This window comes from Rhinoderma darwinii, chromosome 3 (genome assembly GCF_050947455.1).
Source record: "Rhinoderma darwinii isolate aRhiDar2 chromosome 3, aRhiDar2.hap1, whole genome shotgun sequence".
NCBI lineage: Eukaryota > Metazoa > Chordata > Amphibia > Anura > Rhinodermatidae > Rhinoderma > Rhinoderma darwinii.
In genome coordinates, this window is record NC_134689.1 from 156,725,032 (window position 1) to 156,742,318 (window position 17,287).

The window sequence follows — 17,287 nt, forward strand, 5'->3', positions numbered from 1 at the left end:
GAAAGTTCATTTTATTAGAGATAAATATATAAACATATAACATACATAATAAAAACAAGCGAGGTATCTAAAAAGAAGAAAGTTATATATGGACCACTCCAAAACTGCTGTGGAATCGCAGAAATGGTGCAAATGCACCACCAAATTATAGGGTATAGTGTACACATACACCTTAGCACAGGGACATGGCTGCGGTAAACCAAGATAACAGATGCAAGATCATGAAGTCAGCAAAAAAATAGTAATAGTGCATAATCTATATCAACTGCTGTCCAATATGTAACATAACCACAATATCATGTACCGCATATGCTAAGCATCTTAATTGGCGATCTACAAACACGTGTTTTCCGAGAGAGGACCCCGGTGCCACATATCCAGAAGGAATATGGCCTGAATGTACCCAAAGGTGAAAGGCACTTCCAATCTGGAATCAACCAGAAGAAGTTAATGTCTCAGATCTTACCAATTGGTGTGGTGAGCCTGCGATCCACGTGGTCCATGTGACAAAGAAATAACACCCCAACGCGCGTTTCGCTGTTCTAGCTTCCTCAGGGGGTTTATAAAAAACACTTGTAATGTCGGGGTAGGGAGATAGACTGGTGAGCCCTAATCTACCCGCCACTCAGTCCCTGCCTACTTGCACGGCCCGTCCTAGGAGACGGCGTACAACTGGGCGACGGTCCCTACGCTCAATAAGTGCACAACAGACAAGGGTACACAGAAGCTAAGGGAAATGGGGCAGTTGCCCACGGCAACACCATGAGCAACAAGAGTAGTGAACGAGCCGAATCAAACTAGAAGTGTACGAGGTACCAAACGCAGAGCAGGAGAGTAGTCAGTAAAGCCAGGGTCAATTTGAAGCAGAGGTCAATAGTACTAGCAGGAACAGCAGAGCCAGGAAACCAGACAGAATCACAGGCAAAGGAAGAGCAGGAAATGAAGGTATAAATAGACCGAGGGTGGGAGCTAGCTCCGTCTGGCCAGGCTGTGATAGGTTCTCTCACTCCTCAGCCTACCAGCCTGAGTGGTAGCAGATCGAGTCACTCTATCAGACCTAGGAGCAGATGCAGACTGATTAACCACGGGCGTCGACACAGAAGCTGTGTCTGGCAGATCCTTTACACCACTATTACTAAATATTGGGATATGATGAAAAATTACCAAAAATATGGTATCTTGTTTAACCAGCTCAGGACCGGGCTATTTTGAGCCTTCAGGATCAGACATCGTTTAGCCATTTTTAGCACGCGTTAGTTAAATGGCTATAACTTTTTTATTTCTCGGATTAGCAACGTGATTTTTGTGATGTTTTTTCCATAGACAATGCAGGTTTCTTTTTTTTTATCATTTTTATACACATCCTTTTTGTTATTTTAGAATTTTTATTCATAAAGTTTGAAAATAGTAGTAAAAAAATAAGCTTTTTTACATTTCAGCTATTTTTTGGGGTAATAACATAGTTTTACCCTAAAATAGACCTTTTATTTATAATCGTCATTGTCTACCGTAAATGTTAATATATTACTTGTCTATATTAGGGTAATTGGGTCCGGGCTAGCGTTACGACAATGATTGGCGGGGGGGGGGGCATTTTTTTTTAGGGTGGGTATTTTATGTGTATTTATTATTAATGTTTTTTGCACTTTACTTTACTTTTATTTTTTTATTACTATGGTCTGTCCCTCAAAGGTAAAAATAGACCTTTGGGGAACGTTATATATATTTTTTTGCTTTCTTTTACACCGTGCTTTTCCACTGTAACTGGAGCTGCCCCAGTTACAGGGAAAATCAGCCCTCTCATCTTGACGATTGTCACTAATAGGGCTGTGCTGGGTCTAGTAAGACCCAGCAGCAGTCTGCCACTAACGGCAGCCGGCGATCATGTGACCAGTTACATGAACACCGGCATCAATAGAGACAGCAGCGCGGCCGCTGCCTCTATTCCTTTACACAGCGTTCATTGAGCGCTGTGTAAAAGAGATCGGAGAAGACAGAAGCAGCGAAAGCTGCTTCTATCCTCTCCTCAGCATCCCCGGCAGTCACTGACAGCCGGTGACCGACATTCAGCTTTGAGATTTCTAGCAAGGGAAGCAAAATCTCGCGAGATTTCGGAGGTAAACGAGATTTCGTTTCCCTTGCTGCAAATCTCACAGAAAAGATTCAGAAGTGTCCTGATAATGAATACACATGATCATCCAGCCTGGACGTCATGTGTATGCAGAATCCTGACACTTCTGAATCTTTTCTGTGAGATTTGCAGCAAGGGAAACGAAATCTCGTTTACCTCCGAAATCTCACGAGATTTCGTTTCCCTTGCTAGAAATCTCAAAGAAAAGATTCAGAAGTGTCAGGATTCTGAATACACATGACGTCCAGGCTGGATGATCATGTGTATTCATTATCAGGACACTTGATTAACGTTAACCTCTGTGTATGCGGCTGCACATCGCTGCTGTGTAAATCAATGGAGATGAGTGTATGATGCTGACTGGTCACTGATTGGTCAGCGTCATACACATAAACACGCCCAGTTAAAAACACAATACACTCCCAGTTGGACATAACGAAAAAACACTCCCAGTTGTCCATTTCAAACCTCATTTGCATAAATATAAAATGGCTCATAACTTGGCCAAAAATGAACGTTTAAAAAAAAAACAAAAACGTTACTGTTATCTACATTGCAGCGCCGATCACATGCAATAGGAGATAGGGATTTGAGAATCTGGTGACAGAGCCTCTTTAATGAAACCTGTAACTTCGGAATCTTTCTATAATAATGTATATTGAAATACCTTTAGATTTGCATATACTGTATATATTGCAAAAAAGACAAACATATATATATATATATATATATATTTATATTCTAGAGAGAACTATAAAATAAACTATCTATTGAATAATAATACGTAACATTAAATATACAGATACCTAGATATTATTAAAGAGGCTCTGTCACCAGATTCTCAAATCCCTATCTACTATTGCATGTGATCGGCGCTGCAATGTAGATAACAGTAACGTTTTTTTTTTTAAGGTCTATTCATATCTTTCCTTATGCCATTTGTCCACTCACAATACACTTTCACCACAGCACCACGTAAACCGTTCACAAACTGCGCTGTTTGAGAAATACTGCCACCCATGGCCCGAAAGCCAATAATCATCCCTTTTTCCAACTCTGATAAATCGCCCCCTTTAGCCATGGCAATAACAAGTGATATGTGTTCAGACAGCCTATCGCACACCTTATATACGCACCAAGCCAGCCCACCAAAACCATCTATAGGAACAGTAAAAGATCACCAGTCCCCAAAATAATGTTGATATTTCTAGAAGTATTGCCGGGTGTAAATAGTCCAGCAAAAGCACTAATGGAATAAAGCCCATACTATATTAATAAGGAACAGCTCAATTATTATAGATCCTCCAAATAAAAAAAAGATCATGCCCGTTTCATCATACAGTTATATGAATAAAAATAACAGTTTTGTGTGGCAGGACATGCAGTAGTCATAAGAACAGTCAAAAGAAACAAAATGATCAAAAATGCAATATCAGTATAAAAGTACAAAATTTAATTCAATAAAAAATTACGATTATCCACTGATAAATTAATATCGGGTACATAGGAATGTACGTAGGACTTATTCATTCAGAAGGGTGATCAACAACCTCAGTTCTCGCAATTATAACCTGTTCTTTTCTCGGGACAGGGGGGGGGGGGGCACGACTTGAAAATTGTCACTAAAATGCATGAACCACATGATTGCTATAAATACAGGTTTTTTTTCAGGGACACTTGTGTTGGTCCATGATGTAGAACAAGTAGATGTGGGTTTTTGTACGATAAAATGTCTGTTGAACAAATAATTCCGTGACTTGATCACCCACAAATAAATGAGTCACTAAAAATTGGGGTACTTGGGGGAGAGAATGAAAGTGCAGGATCCCACATTGCGGGAGGAACTGCGACACTAGGCCCTGCACCTGACGATTTGACGGTGGTGACTACTTCTATCATCATAGGGCTGAGGGGTCCAGTGGTAGTTGCAGAAGTTGTGTTGTCACTAGATGAATACATTTCTTCCTCTGACATGGTAATGCCAGAACTTTTCTCAGAGCTAAATGACTCTGACCAAAAGCTGACAGTTTCGTTTTTGGCTGGAGTTGCCCTTTAATTTCTTCCCTGGCTGTCATGTTTGTATAACAGGCCATCTCCTTCTCTGTTGTCATCAGTGAAGCTATACGGCTTCCCAGGGCTCGTCCCCTCAAAAGACACACTAGCAACATTATCTGCAAATTGGGTGGCTAATTGATGCAAACAAGATCTGAACTCATTAATACCTTCTTATTGATACATTTTACTACATTTACTACCGAGAGGCCAGACTCCCTAATGAGTAGTTTAGTTTCTTTGGTCCCTGCTGTTAGCTAATCAGTGACCCAAATTTGTTTAACCCCCTGTTGCCCATCAGGGACATTTATGGCATAGCCACAGGATATGCCATAAATGTTAGATAGATGTGGGTCCCACCTATGGGACCCGCACCTATCTCTAGAATGGGGCCCCCTAAACTCTGTTCCACCTTTCTCGGTTCCTACCACAGAAACAGTAATGAAATGCAGAGATTGTGAATAGACATCCCGTGGAATGTCTATTCACTGTCTAAATACTTCAGTATTGTTAATGTGTTAGTATAAGACAGCACATAGCGATCTAAAAGGATCCCTATGCGCTGCCTAAATGAATGGAGAGGAGTGCATGACGCTGATTGGTCAGCATCATACACTCCTCTGTACAACGCCCACTTGGTCTAAAGTAAAAATACGCCCACTTGGGCATTAAGCAACTCATTAGCATAAATCTAAAATCGCTAATAAAGGGGTGAAAACTTGATCGTTTTATTAAATAAAAAGCATTACTATCACCAACATTATAGCGCCGATCTCCTTATGTAGGAGACAGGGCACTTATAATGTGGTGACAGTGCCTCTTTAAGAGACGCACGCCTCATATTAAATTAGGCGCATCTCTGGCTATCCATGGGCCTGAAAGGGACATCTACGCCAGCAACAAGATAGTGTACCTTTTCACTATAATTTCCATTTTAAATTTGTCAAGCTGTGAGCTGAAGCTGTAAAGCTTTCTCATACCCCCTTTCACTAAGCCCCACACACTTTTTGGAAAAGTGGCGTGAGCGTCATAAATGCAGCAACGGTTGCAAATTGTGACTATTGATGCATTTGAAGCTTTTCTACGCCAGAATATCGGAATAGGAAAGTTAATAAATTCCCCCCCTTGGCTATGTTTTTTTGATGTGTACTATTAATAGATTTCAAAATTTTAAAAAAACAATACATGACAAGAGTTCACAGCACAAGACATGTTGGATCTCCATGCTCCAGTAGCCATGTCCTCAGTATTTTCTTATAACCACAGTTCATATTACCTGACCACAATGAGTTTTGTGTAATCTTGCAGGCCAGGATGTACACAGAGCCTTGGATAATCCGATGGTGGATACGAGCATGCTGGAGGAATATATTAGTTGTGACTATGCATTTGGAGCATTGTAAGTGATTATCACTTGTTTTCGTTTTTATCAACAGTGTATGTATATGTGTTTCTGTATGCGTTTTCCTAATAATATTTGAAATTGGTGAAAAAATAAATATTTAGTACATTTAGATTTAGTACTATGAATGCATTTAGGTCAGTTCACACGGCAATTTTTTTCCGGCACAATCCGCCACAATTTCACCTCCCATTCATTTCAATGGGAGCCAGATGCTTCTGTTTCACGCTAGCTGATTTTTTCAGCTTGGAGGAAAAAGAAACATCCTGCTTGATCTTCAGGCGGATTCCGCCCGAACCTCCCATTGAAGTGAATGGGAGGAGGAATCTTCCTGTCGATGACTGGAATAATTCCTCAGCGGATTTTGTGGCGCGACCTGCCAAGCAAAATCTGCTGTGTGAACTAACTTGGGCTCCTTGCACATCACTTTTGGTAGATCCACTCTCTAATATCGGATGCGGGCCAAAGGGAGGGGGAAACTGTAATGTCGGGGTAGGGAGACAGACAGGTGAGCCCTAATCTACCCGCCACTCATTCCCTGCCTACTTGCACGGCCCATCCTAGGTGACGGCGTACAACTGGGCGACGGTCCCTACGCTCAATAAGTGCATGACAGACAAACAGATAAGGGTACACAGAAGCTAATGGAAATGGGGCAGTTGCCCACGGCAACACCGTGAGCAACAAGAGTAGTGAACAAGCCGAGCCAAAACAGGAGTGTACGAGGTACCAAACGCAGAGCAGGAGCGCAGTCAGTAAAGCCAGGGTCAATTTGAAGCAGAGTTCAGTAGTACTAGCAGGAACAGCAGAGCCAGGAAACCAGAAAGAATCACAGGCAAAGGAAGAGCAGGAATTGAAGGTATAAATAGACCGAGGGCGGGAGCTAGCTCCGTCTGGCCAGGTTCTCCCACTCCTCAGCCTACCAGCCTGAGTGGTAGCAGATTGAGTCCCTCTATCAGTCATAGGAGCAGATGCAGACTGATTAACCACGGGCGTCGACACAGAAGCTGTGTCTGGCAGATCCTTTACAGAAACATTCCCTAACATTTCCTTCTTAGACAAAAAGCATTTAAAGAATGACTTGCCACCTCTCCTGGAATGTATGTTTTAGTAAATATATTCACCATAAAATAACAGGTCTGGAGCACAACTGGGTGTTCCCATTCCCCTTGTCAATAGGGTGTGTGTCCCTACACACTCTGGCTCTGTCAGCACTGATTGTACAGTGTCAGACTGTGTGCACAAAAGACTAGCACGCAAAAAGAAGAGAAAAGACAAATGCTACTAGAGTCACACATCCGAAACAATTTTAGTTACTTTATTACAATATACATGAAAATGTACAAACAATGAGCACAGCAGTACTCAAAAGATCTAAACATCTAAAAACAATTAACATATAAGAAAAAAAAAAGAGCACATGTCCAATGGCGTATCGACGTTAGTATGGCTTCATCAGGGGTGAAGCCGTGCCAATGACGATACACCTGGGGTCTCACCCCCACCCTTGCCCTCACAGGAGCCGTCCTTTAATTCCACCAGCATGGTGTGGTAATCGCATCTTATTATCTTGCATACTGTCTTTATTTATTTGCATTGTCTTTGCATTCTATATTTGACACTATATACCACAAAGAGACAAATAAGAGCCTTTATCGCCAATGTATATATAAAAGTTTAAATCTTTATTACACAAACACTGTACATAATAAAATAACATAAAGAAACAACTCTAGTATAACAAGCGGAGACCGCACCAGGTATTGTTACTACCTATCATCCGAGGGTAGCTACATAACTGTTTACATAAGTATCTGATTCAAAGTTAATATACCAGTAATACACCATTACTCAGAGGTAAGAAGAAAGGGAAAACAATGTCTCCATGGGTAAATAGTTGTGAGTAGGAAAGGGTGCAATACCTATCATAATAGATGGTGATTGAATCAAGACACGATTACTAAGACACAGGCTTAACCATAGGTAGAATCAAGTAGGTATAAACAGGTGGTGTCCGCTCCGCTGTATAGACCCCCGACGCGCGTTTCGCCACGTAGTGCTTCCTCAGGGGGATGTAGAGCTGCCTAGATGATATGGGGGGACAGTTGTGGTTTAAACAGTTCCCAGCCCTTGTTACAAATTCGTTTGGAGTCTATATATTGATTCTTTATTTGACACTGCATTTTCTGATTTTTCTGGGTGTCCTTTCTTTTAAGTGACATTTCTCCTGTTCAAATTCTTATAGGGCAATAGTGGGGGTCTCTTTGGCATTTATTCAGGCCAGGGACATGTGCTCTCTTTTTTTTTTTTTTCGATTTTAATTGTTTTTAGATGTTTTTAACCTTTTGAGTACTGATGTGCTCATTGTTTGTACTTTTTCATGTATATTGTAATAAAGTAACTGAAATTGATTTGGATGTGCGACTCTAGTAACATTTGTCTTTCCACACCTTTTTGTGTAATTGTTACACATTTGCTGAGTCAGCACTCCAACACCTTTTTATTATTTGGACAGTGACACAAGTTTTGGAATTTTATCTGCTTACCAAATATTGAATATACAGTTATATAATCAATATGGGCTTAAAGTGCAGACTCTCTGCTTTAATTTGAGGGTATTCACATCCTAATTTGAGGAAGAGTTTAGGAATTACAGCTCTTTAATATGTAGTTGTAATTGGACAATTCTCTCAAAAGCTATTTAATGGGCTGCATGGGCTATTTCCTCATTAATCCATCATTAATTGAGCAGGTAAAAGGTCTGAAGATGATTCCAGGTGTGGCATTTGCAATTGGAAGCTGTTGCTGTGAACCCACAACATGAGGTCAAAGGATCTCTCAATGCAAGTGAAACAGAGCATCGTTAGGCTGAAAAAAAAAGAAGAAATCCATCGGAGAGATAGCACAAATGTTAGGAGTGGCCAAATCAACAGTTTGGTACATTCTTGAAAAAAAAGAGCGCACTGGTGATCTCGTGAACTCCAAAAGGCCTGGACATTCACGGAAGACAACAGTGGTGGATGATCGCAGAATCCATTCCACTGTGAAGAAAAACCCCTTCACAACATCTACCTAAGTGAAGAACACTCTCCTGGCAGTAGGTGTATCAGTATCTAAGTCTACCATAAAGAGGAGACGTCATGAGCGCAAATACAGAGGGTTCACCACAAGGTGCAAACCATTAATCAGCCTCAAAAATAGAAATGTCAGATTAGACTTTGCCAAACAACATCTAAAGAAGCCAGCCCAGTTCTGGAACAGCATTCTTTGGACAGATTAAACTAAGATCAACCTGTACCAGAATGATGGGAGTAAGAAAGTATGGAGAAGGCTTGGAACGACTCATGATCCAAAGCACACCACATCCTGTGTAAAACATGGTGGAGGCAGTTTGATGGCATGGGCATGCATGGCTGCCAAAGGCACTGGGTCACTAGTGTTTATTGATGATGTGACTGAAGACAGAAGCAGCCGGTTGAATTCTGAAGTGTTCAGGGATTTACTTTCTGCTCAGATTCAACCAAATGCAGCAAGGTTGATTGGACGTCGCCTCACAGTACAGATGAACAATGGCCCAAAACATACTGCGAAAGCAACCGAAGAGTTTTCTAAGGCAAAGAAGTGGAATATTCTGCAATGGCCAAGTCAATCACCAGATCTCAACTCGATCGAGCATGCATTTTACTTGCTTAAGACAAAACGTAAGGCAGAAAGACCCACAAGCAAGCAACAACTGAAGACAGCTGCAGCAAAGACCTGGCAAAGCATCACAAAGGAGGAAACCCAGCATTTGGTGATGTCCATGGGTTCCAGACTTCAGGCAGTCATTGCCTGCAAAGGATTCCCTACAAAGTATTAAAAAAAAAACATTTTATTTATGGTAATGTTAATTTGTCCAATTACTTTTGAGCCCCTGAAATTAGAAGTCTGTGTAGAAAAATGGTTGCAATTCCTAAATGTTTCACAGGATATTTTTGTTTAACCCCTTGAATTAAACCTGAAAGTCTACACTTCAATTGCATCTCAGTTGTTTCATTTCAAATCCAATGTGGTGGCATGCAGAGCCCAAATCATGAAGATTGTATCACTGTCAAAATAATTCTGGACCTAACTGTATATTGTCGAGCCCACCCTATTTCTTTGTTAAACCCCCAACTAGTAACACCCTGTTCCCTGTTGTCAATTTATTCATATATTTCTAGGAGACATAACAGAGGAATGGTACATCCGGAAAAATAAGAAAAGACCACACAGAATTGTAATTTATGGGAAATACAAACAAATACTAAAATAGACATGTCAGGAAAGGTGACAGGTCCTCTTTTAAGAGATTTTTTCAAATGAAGTTTTAAAGTGGTCCACCTAAAAACGTCATGGTCCATATTTCAGGATGACGTCCAAAAACCGTTTTTTTTTAAATGTGCTTGTATCATTTAATGTTAGGCAAAGGTTTATTTTTTTACCACAACAACATTTTAAAAACACAGACTGGTACATAGTGCCACATACAGCCCCCCTTGTACAGAGTGCCACACACAGCCCCCCTTGTACAGAGTGCCACACACAGCCCCCTTGTACAGAGTGCCACACACAGCCCCCCTTGTACAGAGTGCCACAAACAGCGCCCCCTCGTACAGAGAGCCACACAGCCCCCCTGTAAAGAGAGCCACACAGCCCCCCTGTAGAGAGCCACACAGCCCACCTGTAGAGTGAGCCACACAGCCCACCTGTAGAGTGAGCCACACAGCCCCCCTGTAGAGTGAGCCACACAGCCCCCCTGTAGAGAGTGCCACACAGCCCCCCTGTAGAGTGCCAAACAGCCCCCCTAGTTGAGAGTGCCACACAGCCCCCCTTGTCGAGAGTGCCACACAGCCCCCCTTGTCGAGAGTGCCACACAGCCCCCTTGTAGAGTGCCACACAGCCCCCTTGTAGAGTGCCACACAGTCCCCTTGTAGAGTGCCACACAGCCCCCTTGTAGAGTGCCACACAGCCCCCTTGTAAAGTGCCACACAGCCCCCTTGTAAAGTGCCACACAGCCCCCTTGTAAAGTGCCACACAGCCCCCTTGTAAAGTGCCACACAGCCCCCTTGTAGAGTGCCACACAGCCCCCTTGTAGAGTGCCACACAGCCCCCTTGTAGAGTGCCACACAGCTCCCTTTTAGAGTGCCACACACAACCCCCCTTTTAGAGAGTGCCACACACAGCCCCCCTTGTAGAGAGTGCCACACACTGCCCCCTTGTAGAGTGCTACGCACAGCCCCCCTTGTAGAGCATGCCACGCACAGCCCCCCTTGTAGAGCGTGCCACGCACAGCCCCCCTTGTAGAGCGTGCCACGCACAGCCCCCCTTGTAGAGCGTGCCACACACAGCCCCCCTTGTAGAGCATGCCACACACAGCCCCCCTTGTAGAGAGTGCCACACACAGCCCCCCTTGTAGATTGTGCCACCCAGCCCCTCCCTGTAGATAGTGCCACACAGTATTTCTTTTTCACTGGTGCCCAAAACTGTACACAATATTCCATATGCGGTCTTACTTGAGATTTACAAAGTGATAGAACTATGTTCTCATCATGCGAATCAATTCCCCTTTTGATGCACCCCATGGATCTTATTTGCTTTGGCAGCAGGTTCCTGACACTGGATGCTACAGTTAAAGGGGTATTCCCAAAATCAACAATTATTACCTATCCAGAGAGGTCGATTGTTCCCTTCAGTCCCAAAGACATTGCATGGAGCAGTGGACACATGCTGGACCGCTGCTCCATTAAAGATTCTCACTGTGATGGGTGCAGTGAGGAGGAACGGGGGGTTTGGGACCACCGTTCTCGCAATCGGTGGAGGTCCCAACGGTGGAGCCCCAAGCGATCAGACCATTATCACCTATTCTGGATAGATGATAATTGTCGATTCTGGTACAATTCCTTTATGTTTACTTTCAACTAAAATTCCTATGTCCTTTTCCATGTTAGTTTTACCCATTTAGTCTGTAATGGTGACAAATATTTTCTTCCCATGTGCATAACCTTATATTTATCAGTGTTAAACCTCAGTTGTCACTTCTCTGCCCAAGCCTCAAACTGCTCCAGATCCATTTGTAATAGAATCTTTCCTTTCCTCCTTTATGTTAATTACTTCAAACTGTTTAGTATCATCTGCAAAAATGTATGTTGAACTGTGCAATCTCTCTACAAGGTCATTAATAAATATATGAAAGAGAATTGGGTCTAATACTGACCCATTTGGTACTCCACTACTATAGGTCACCCAATCTGAGTATATACTGTTAATAACCACCCACTGTTTTCTATCACTGAGCCAGTTACTTAACCACTATCACACATTTTCCCCCAATCCCCCAATCTCATTTTATGTATCAACCTTTTATATGGCACAGTAACGAATGCTTTAGAAACATCAAGCTATATGACATCTAATGACACCCCCCGGTCTAGTCCAGATGTTACCTCCTCATAGAAGCTGATCAGATTAGATTGACAGGACTGATCCCTCGTAAACCCATGCTAATATGGTAGTAGTGTAGCTAGTGGGGGGGGGGGCGGTGGCCCCGGGCCCACTGAGATGGTTGGGCCCAGGGTTGGTCCCCCAGAGGTGGTGTGTCCTGGTTTCAACTGTATCTGCATTCTCGGGACACAGATACAGTTGAATTCAATGCTGGAGCACGTAGCCGACAGCTCCTTGCTCCAGCATTCACTTTGTAATGCCAGCTCCAGCTGTGAGCGGAGCGGCTCGACGCCGACAGGCGCGATGTAGTGACGTCGCACCTGTCTGTACAGAGCCACATGCTGCACAGAGCAGTGAAGTAGGGGGGGGGGTCCTCCACTCATCGTGGGACCGGGGATAGGTAAATATTTATTTTATTATTTCTTTTATTATTTGTTATTAAGCACTATACTGTGTGGTGGCAGCTAATGGGGCATAATACTGGGTATGTGGGGGCCGCAATAGGGAATTTCACTCTATTTGGGCAGCTTTGAAGGCATTATACTGTATGGTGCAGCTATTGGGGCATTCTAATGTGTGAGGGCAACTATGAGGGCATTATACTATGTGAGGGCAGCTATGGGTTCATTCTACTGTATGGGGCAGCTATGGGGGCATTACGCTGCATGGGGCAGCTATGGGGGCAATATGCTGTATGTGGGCAGCCATGGGGCAGTATACTGTGTCGGGGCAGCTATGAGACATTATACTGTGTGGGGGCAGTATACTGTATATGGGCAGCTATGGGGGCATTATACTGTGTGAGAGGCACTATATGGGAATTATACTGTGTGGGGAGGCACTATAGGGGCATTATACTGTATGAGGGCCACTAAGGGTTCATTATACTATGTGGGGGCAGCTTTGGGGGGCATTATCCTGGGTATGGGCAGCTATAGGGGCATTATAGGGGGGCACTAAGGGGTTATTATACTGTATGGGGCCACTAAGGGGTCATTATACTATGTAGGGGCACTAAGGGGTCATTATACTATGTGGGGGTAGCTATGGGAGCATTAATCTGTGTGGGAGAATCCATAGGGGCATTATCCTGTGTGGAGGCAGCTATAGGGGCATTATACTATGTGGAGCACACTATGGAGTCATTATACTGTGTGGTGGGCCCACTCATATGTGTTTCGCCCACCTCCCTGTGCTAAACCCCTCTCTACGCCTCTGTGATATGGAGTTATACCATTATTTTCATTCAGATACTTAAAGATAGCAATAGAAAAAAAAATATTTTATTTTTTTTAAATTCGGTTTATTTATTATTTTTAGTTACAAATATATAGGCAAAACTGCCAAATAAGAAACATGAACAGTCAATTCAGTTTACATCTTATAGTTGAGACATATTAGCACAGTAAGTATACAGGAGAAAGTCACAACAGAAGTACAATATACATCATACAATTCAGACATATTAGCACAATGTATATACATGAGAAAGGCGCAACAGAAGTATAACATACATCTTACAAGTCAGACATACTAGCACAAGAAATATACATGAGAAAGTCACAGTAGAAGTACAATAGGCATGTTACACCCGCTCGGTCCCCTAATCAGTAGTGTCAGAGATAGCACACCAGGAAGCCCATATCTTATCAAACTTAGTAGGACATTTGCGATGGTGGTATAAAACTTTTTCATACGGAAGTAAGTCATTTACTAGAGATCTCCACTGGGTCAGATCAGGCACCGCAGGTGCCATCCACCGTAGCGCAATGGCCTTACGGGCCATAAACAGAGTTTCATGAAGGAAAATTTTTTGGTGGCGTGAGTAGGAGTCATCTCCAGTCACGCCAAAAAGGCAAAACAGTGGATCCGGAGAAAGTGGGGCCCCCATGACCCCAGAAAGATAAGCTATAATCTCACCCCAAAAGGATACAATGTAAGGACACATCCAAATCATATGCCAAAAATCAGCAGCCTCCTGGTGACATCTCAGACATCCGGAGGACGAAATCACCCCATTCTATGTAGACGTGTCGGAGTTAAGTAGGCACCATGAGTGATATAGAGTTGCGTGAGTCTATTGTTAGCAGCTGGCGAGACCAGCAGATGGGAAGACAACATATTCCCCCAATCATCATCAGACAGGAGGGTAAGACTGCCAGCCAACCTGCTTTAGCAGGTGGGACCTGTCTAGAACAGGTTTCCTGCACCAGAGGGGAGAAAATACAGGACAGACGCACAGGCCTAGAAAACAAATTAATAACCTCAAGTGTCTGTAGATCATGATGAGGATACCCTGGAAATTCCACAGTAAGGGCGTGTCGGAGCTGCAGATACCTGTAGAAGGAGCGAGGGGAAATCTCATAATTGTGTTGCAACTGCTCAAAGGTCAGCCATAAATCACCTTCTATTAAATGTTTCAAGTGGGTAACACCGAGATTCTCCCAAAATCCGGCACTGTCGAGCTGATTCGGCTCACGAAGCATGGGATTATGCCATAAGGGCCAAGATACAAGGGGTCCCGTGATATTAAACAGTTTCTTAAGCGCTGTCCACACCTGTTTCGCCACTCGATGCAGTGGCATGAGTAGAAATCCTGGCACCAAGATTCCCCCCTCAAGGTATACGAGCAGGTCCAACACTCCCCCCAGAAAACAATCATTCCCAGCAGAGGTCCCCACCGACACCCAGGGGCCCAGATATCTCAACTGAGAGGCCACATAGTACAAAAAAAAATTAGGAAGAGCCAAACCCCCCGATCTTTAGGACGCTTCAACATTTCCAAACTAAGTTTTACTCTGGACCTCGTCCAAAGAAAGGCTGTCAATATGCTATCAAGCGTGGCAAAAAAGGACCTTGGAATGGGAGTCCAAGTGTGCTGAAAAGTATATAAAAGTTTAGGCAAAATCAGCATCTTAACCAGGAAGAACCCACCCAGCAAGTGACAAAGGGAGCCTGCGCCACGCTGCAGTTTTATCACAAACCCAGCCAATAAGAGCGTTGATATTCAACCGCACAAAATCATCAGGGGTAGGAGCAATGACAATACCCAAATACTTGAAGGTGGGGACCACCTGCAGAGGAAGGCCCCGAGCCGCAACATTAATAGTTAATACGGAGGCCCGTGTGGCGACCAAACCCATCAATGATAGACATAGCAGTCGTCAGAGAATGTTGAGTATCTTGTAAAAATAGGATCAAGTCATCAGCATAGAGTGCAAGCTTCGAGGCAGTCCCCCCGCAGGTGAGCCCACGAACCTCCCCAGAGGTTCTAAGTCTGATGGCCAACATCTCAATAGCTAGATCAAAAAGTGCCGGATACAGGGGGCAGTCCTGTCTAGTACCCCTAAACAAAGAAAAAGTGCCCGACAAAGCCCCATTAGTAAGTACAATAGCGGAAGGTGAAGCATAAAGAAGTCGCACCCACTTACAGAACACATCCCAAAAAACTAATTTTGTCATGCATGAACTACCATTCTAAGGAATCCAAGGCCTTTGCAGCATCAAGAGAAACCATGACTCTATCCCTAACCAAATCATGAACCACTGAGTTATGTATATGAACCCTCCGAAGATTTATAGAAGTAGACTTGGTAGGCATAAAGCCCGTTTGATCATCGTGTACTATGTCAAGCAGAACTTTATTTAACCATTAGGGCCAAGACCTTAGCCAAGATCTTGCAATATGTGTTAAGATAGATCGGCCTATAGGATCCACACCCCCCACTATCCTTATCTGGCTTAGGAATGACAACTATGGTGGCATCATACATTGAAGGAGGGAGACAGCCCCTCGAAAACCCTGCATTGTACGTAGCCAGAAGCTGAGGCACCAATATCTCCTGGTAACGGGCATAAACATCTGGGGGGAGGCCATCAGGACCTGGCGCCTTCCCTGAAGGAAGGATGGAGATAGCCTTTGTAATCTCGACCAGAGTAAGGGGCGTATCAAGGGTCTCAGCCTGCGTAGAAGTAATAGACGGACATGGAAGGGACTGCAAATAGGCCTTAAAGGCAGCAGGAGATACCATAAGAGTCGAGGTATATAGATGTGAGTAAAACTGCCGAACCACATCAGAAACACCAGAAACTGAGGTGACAGCATTCCCACTAACCTTAAAATATTTTACCCACAATAGAGGTTAAAATGTAACTAAACGTTCGACAAACTTCTGACATAAGTCAGAAGTTTTGATTGGTGGGGGTCTGCGCACTGAGACCCAGCACCAATCGCTAAAACGAAGCTGCAGAAGCGCTCGTGTGAGCGCTCAGCCTCTTCGTTTCTGTTCGGCCTTTTCCGGAAATCAATGTATCGGAGTACGGGCTCAATAAAAAGTCTCTGAGCCCGTACTCTGATACATTGGCTTTCCAGAAAAAGCCGAACAGAAACGAAGCGACTGAGCGCTCACACGAGCGCTTCTGCCGTTTCATTTTAGCGATTGGTGGGGGTCTCCGTGCTCGGACTCCCAACAATCAAAAGTTCTGTCATGTTACTATGAAATGTCAGAAGTTTGTTGAACGTTTAGTTACCTTTTAAAGTTCGTGAGAATTCCTCTTATTGATTTTGTTACCATATTACAAGTGCAAGCATAGTAAAGTGAGAACATAGTAGAGTATATTTTCAAAAACTGTAATAATATACATAGGCTTTGGAGCAAGTGATATACAGTATATTGGCTTACATCTGCCACCAATCACACACACAGTTTTTGTGGCAGTTTTTTTTAGCCAAAGCCAGAAGTGAATCCAAAGGAAAAGAAAAGTATAAAGGAAAAGACGGATATGTCTCCTCTCTTAGGGTATGCTCACACGCTGAGTCAAAAACTTCTGAAAATAAGGAGCTGTTGTCAAGGGGAAACCGCTCCTGATTTTCAGCCATTTTTTAAGCCACTCGCGATTTTGGCAGCGTTTTTCGCTGCGTATTTTTACAGCCGTTTTTGGAGCTGTTTTCAATAGTCTATGAAAAACCGCTCAAAAAACGTCCCAAGAAGTGACCTGCACTTCTTTTTTGCGGCAAGTTTTTTTTTACGCGGCCGTTTTTTTTAAATGGCTGCGTAAAAAAAGGGCCCATCGGAACAGAACAACGTTTTTCCCATTGAAATCAATGGGCAGATGGTTGGAGGCGGTCTGCTTCCGAAAATAGGCTGTGTTAACATACCCTAATGTATCTGCTCCTGTTTTGGGCTCAAAACGCTGCTTTGAAAACTGCATGAGTGGTTCCAGGCTTATTGAGATATAGG

At 43.4% G+C, this 17,287-nt stretch overlaps 1 protein-coding gene across 1 annotated transcript in view; it reads left to right on the top strand.

The window, feature by feature from the left end:
- Positions 1-309: 309 nt before the first annotated feature.
- Positions 310-17,287, top strand: part of MYRFL (myelin regulatory factor like) — a 226,940-nt gene continuing 209,962 nt past the window's right edge. The window contains exons 1-2 of the mRNA XM_075859394.1: positions 310-472; positions 5,492-5,582. Coding sequence (XP_075715509.1) covers positions 310-472; positions 5,492-5,582 — 254 coding nt within the window. The remainder of the gene's footprint in view (positions 473-5,491; positions 5,583-17,287) is intronic.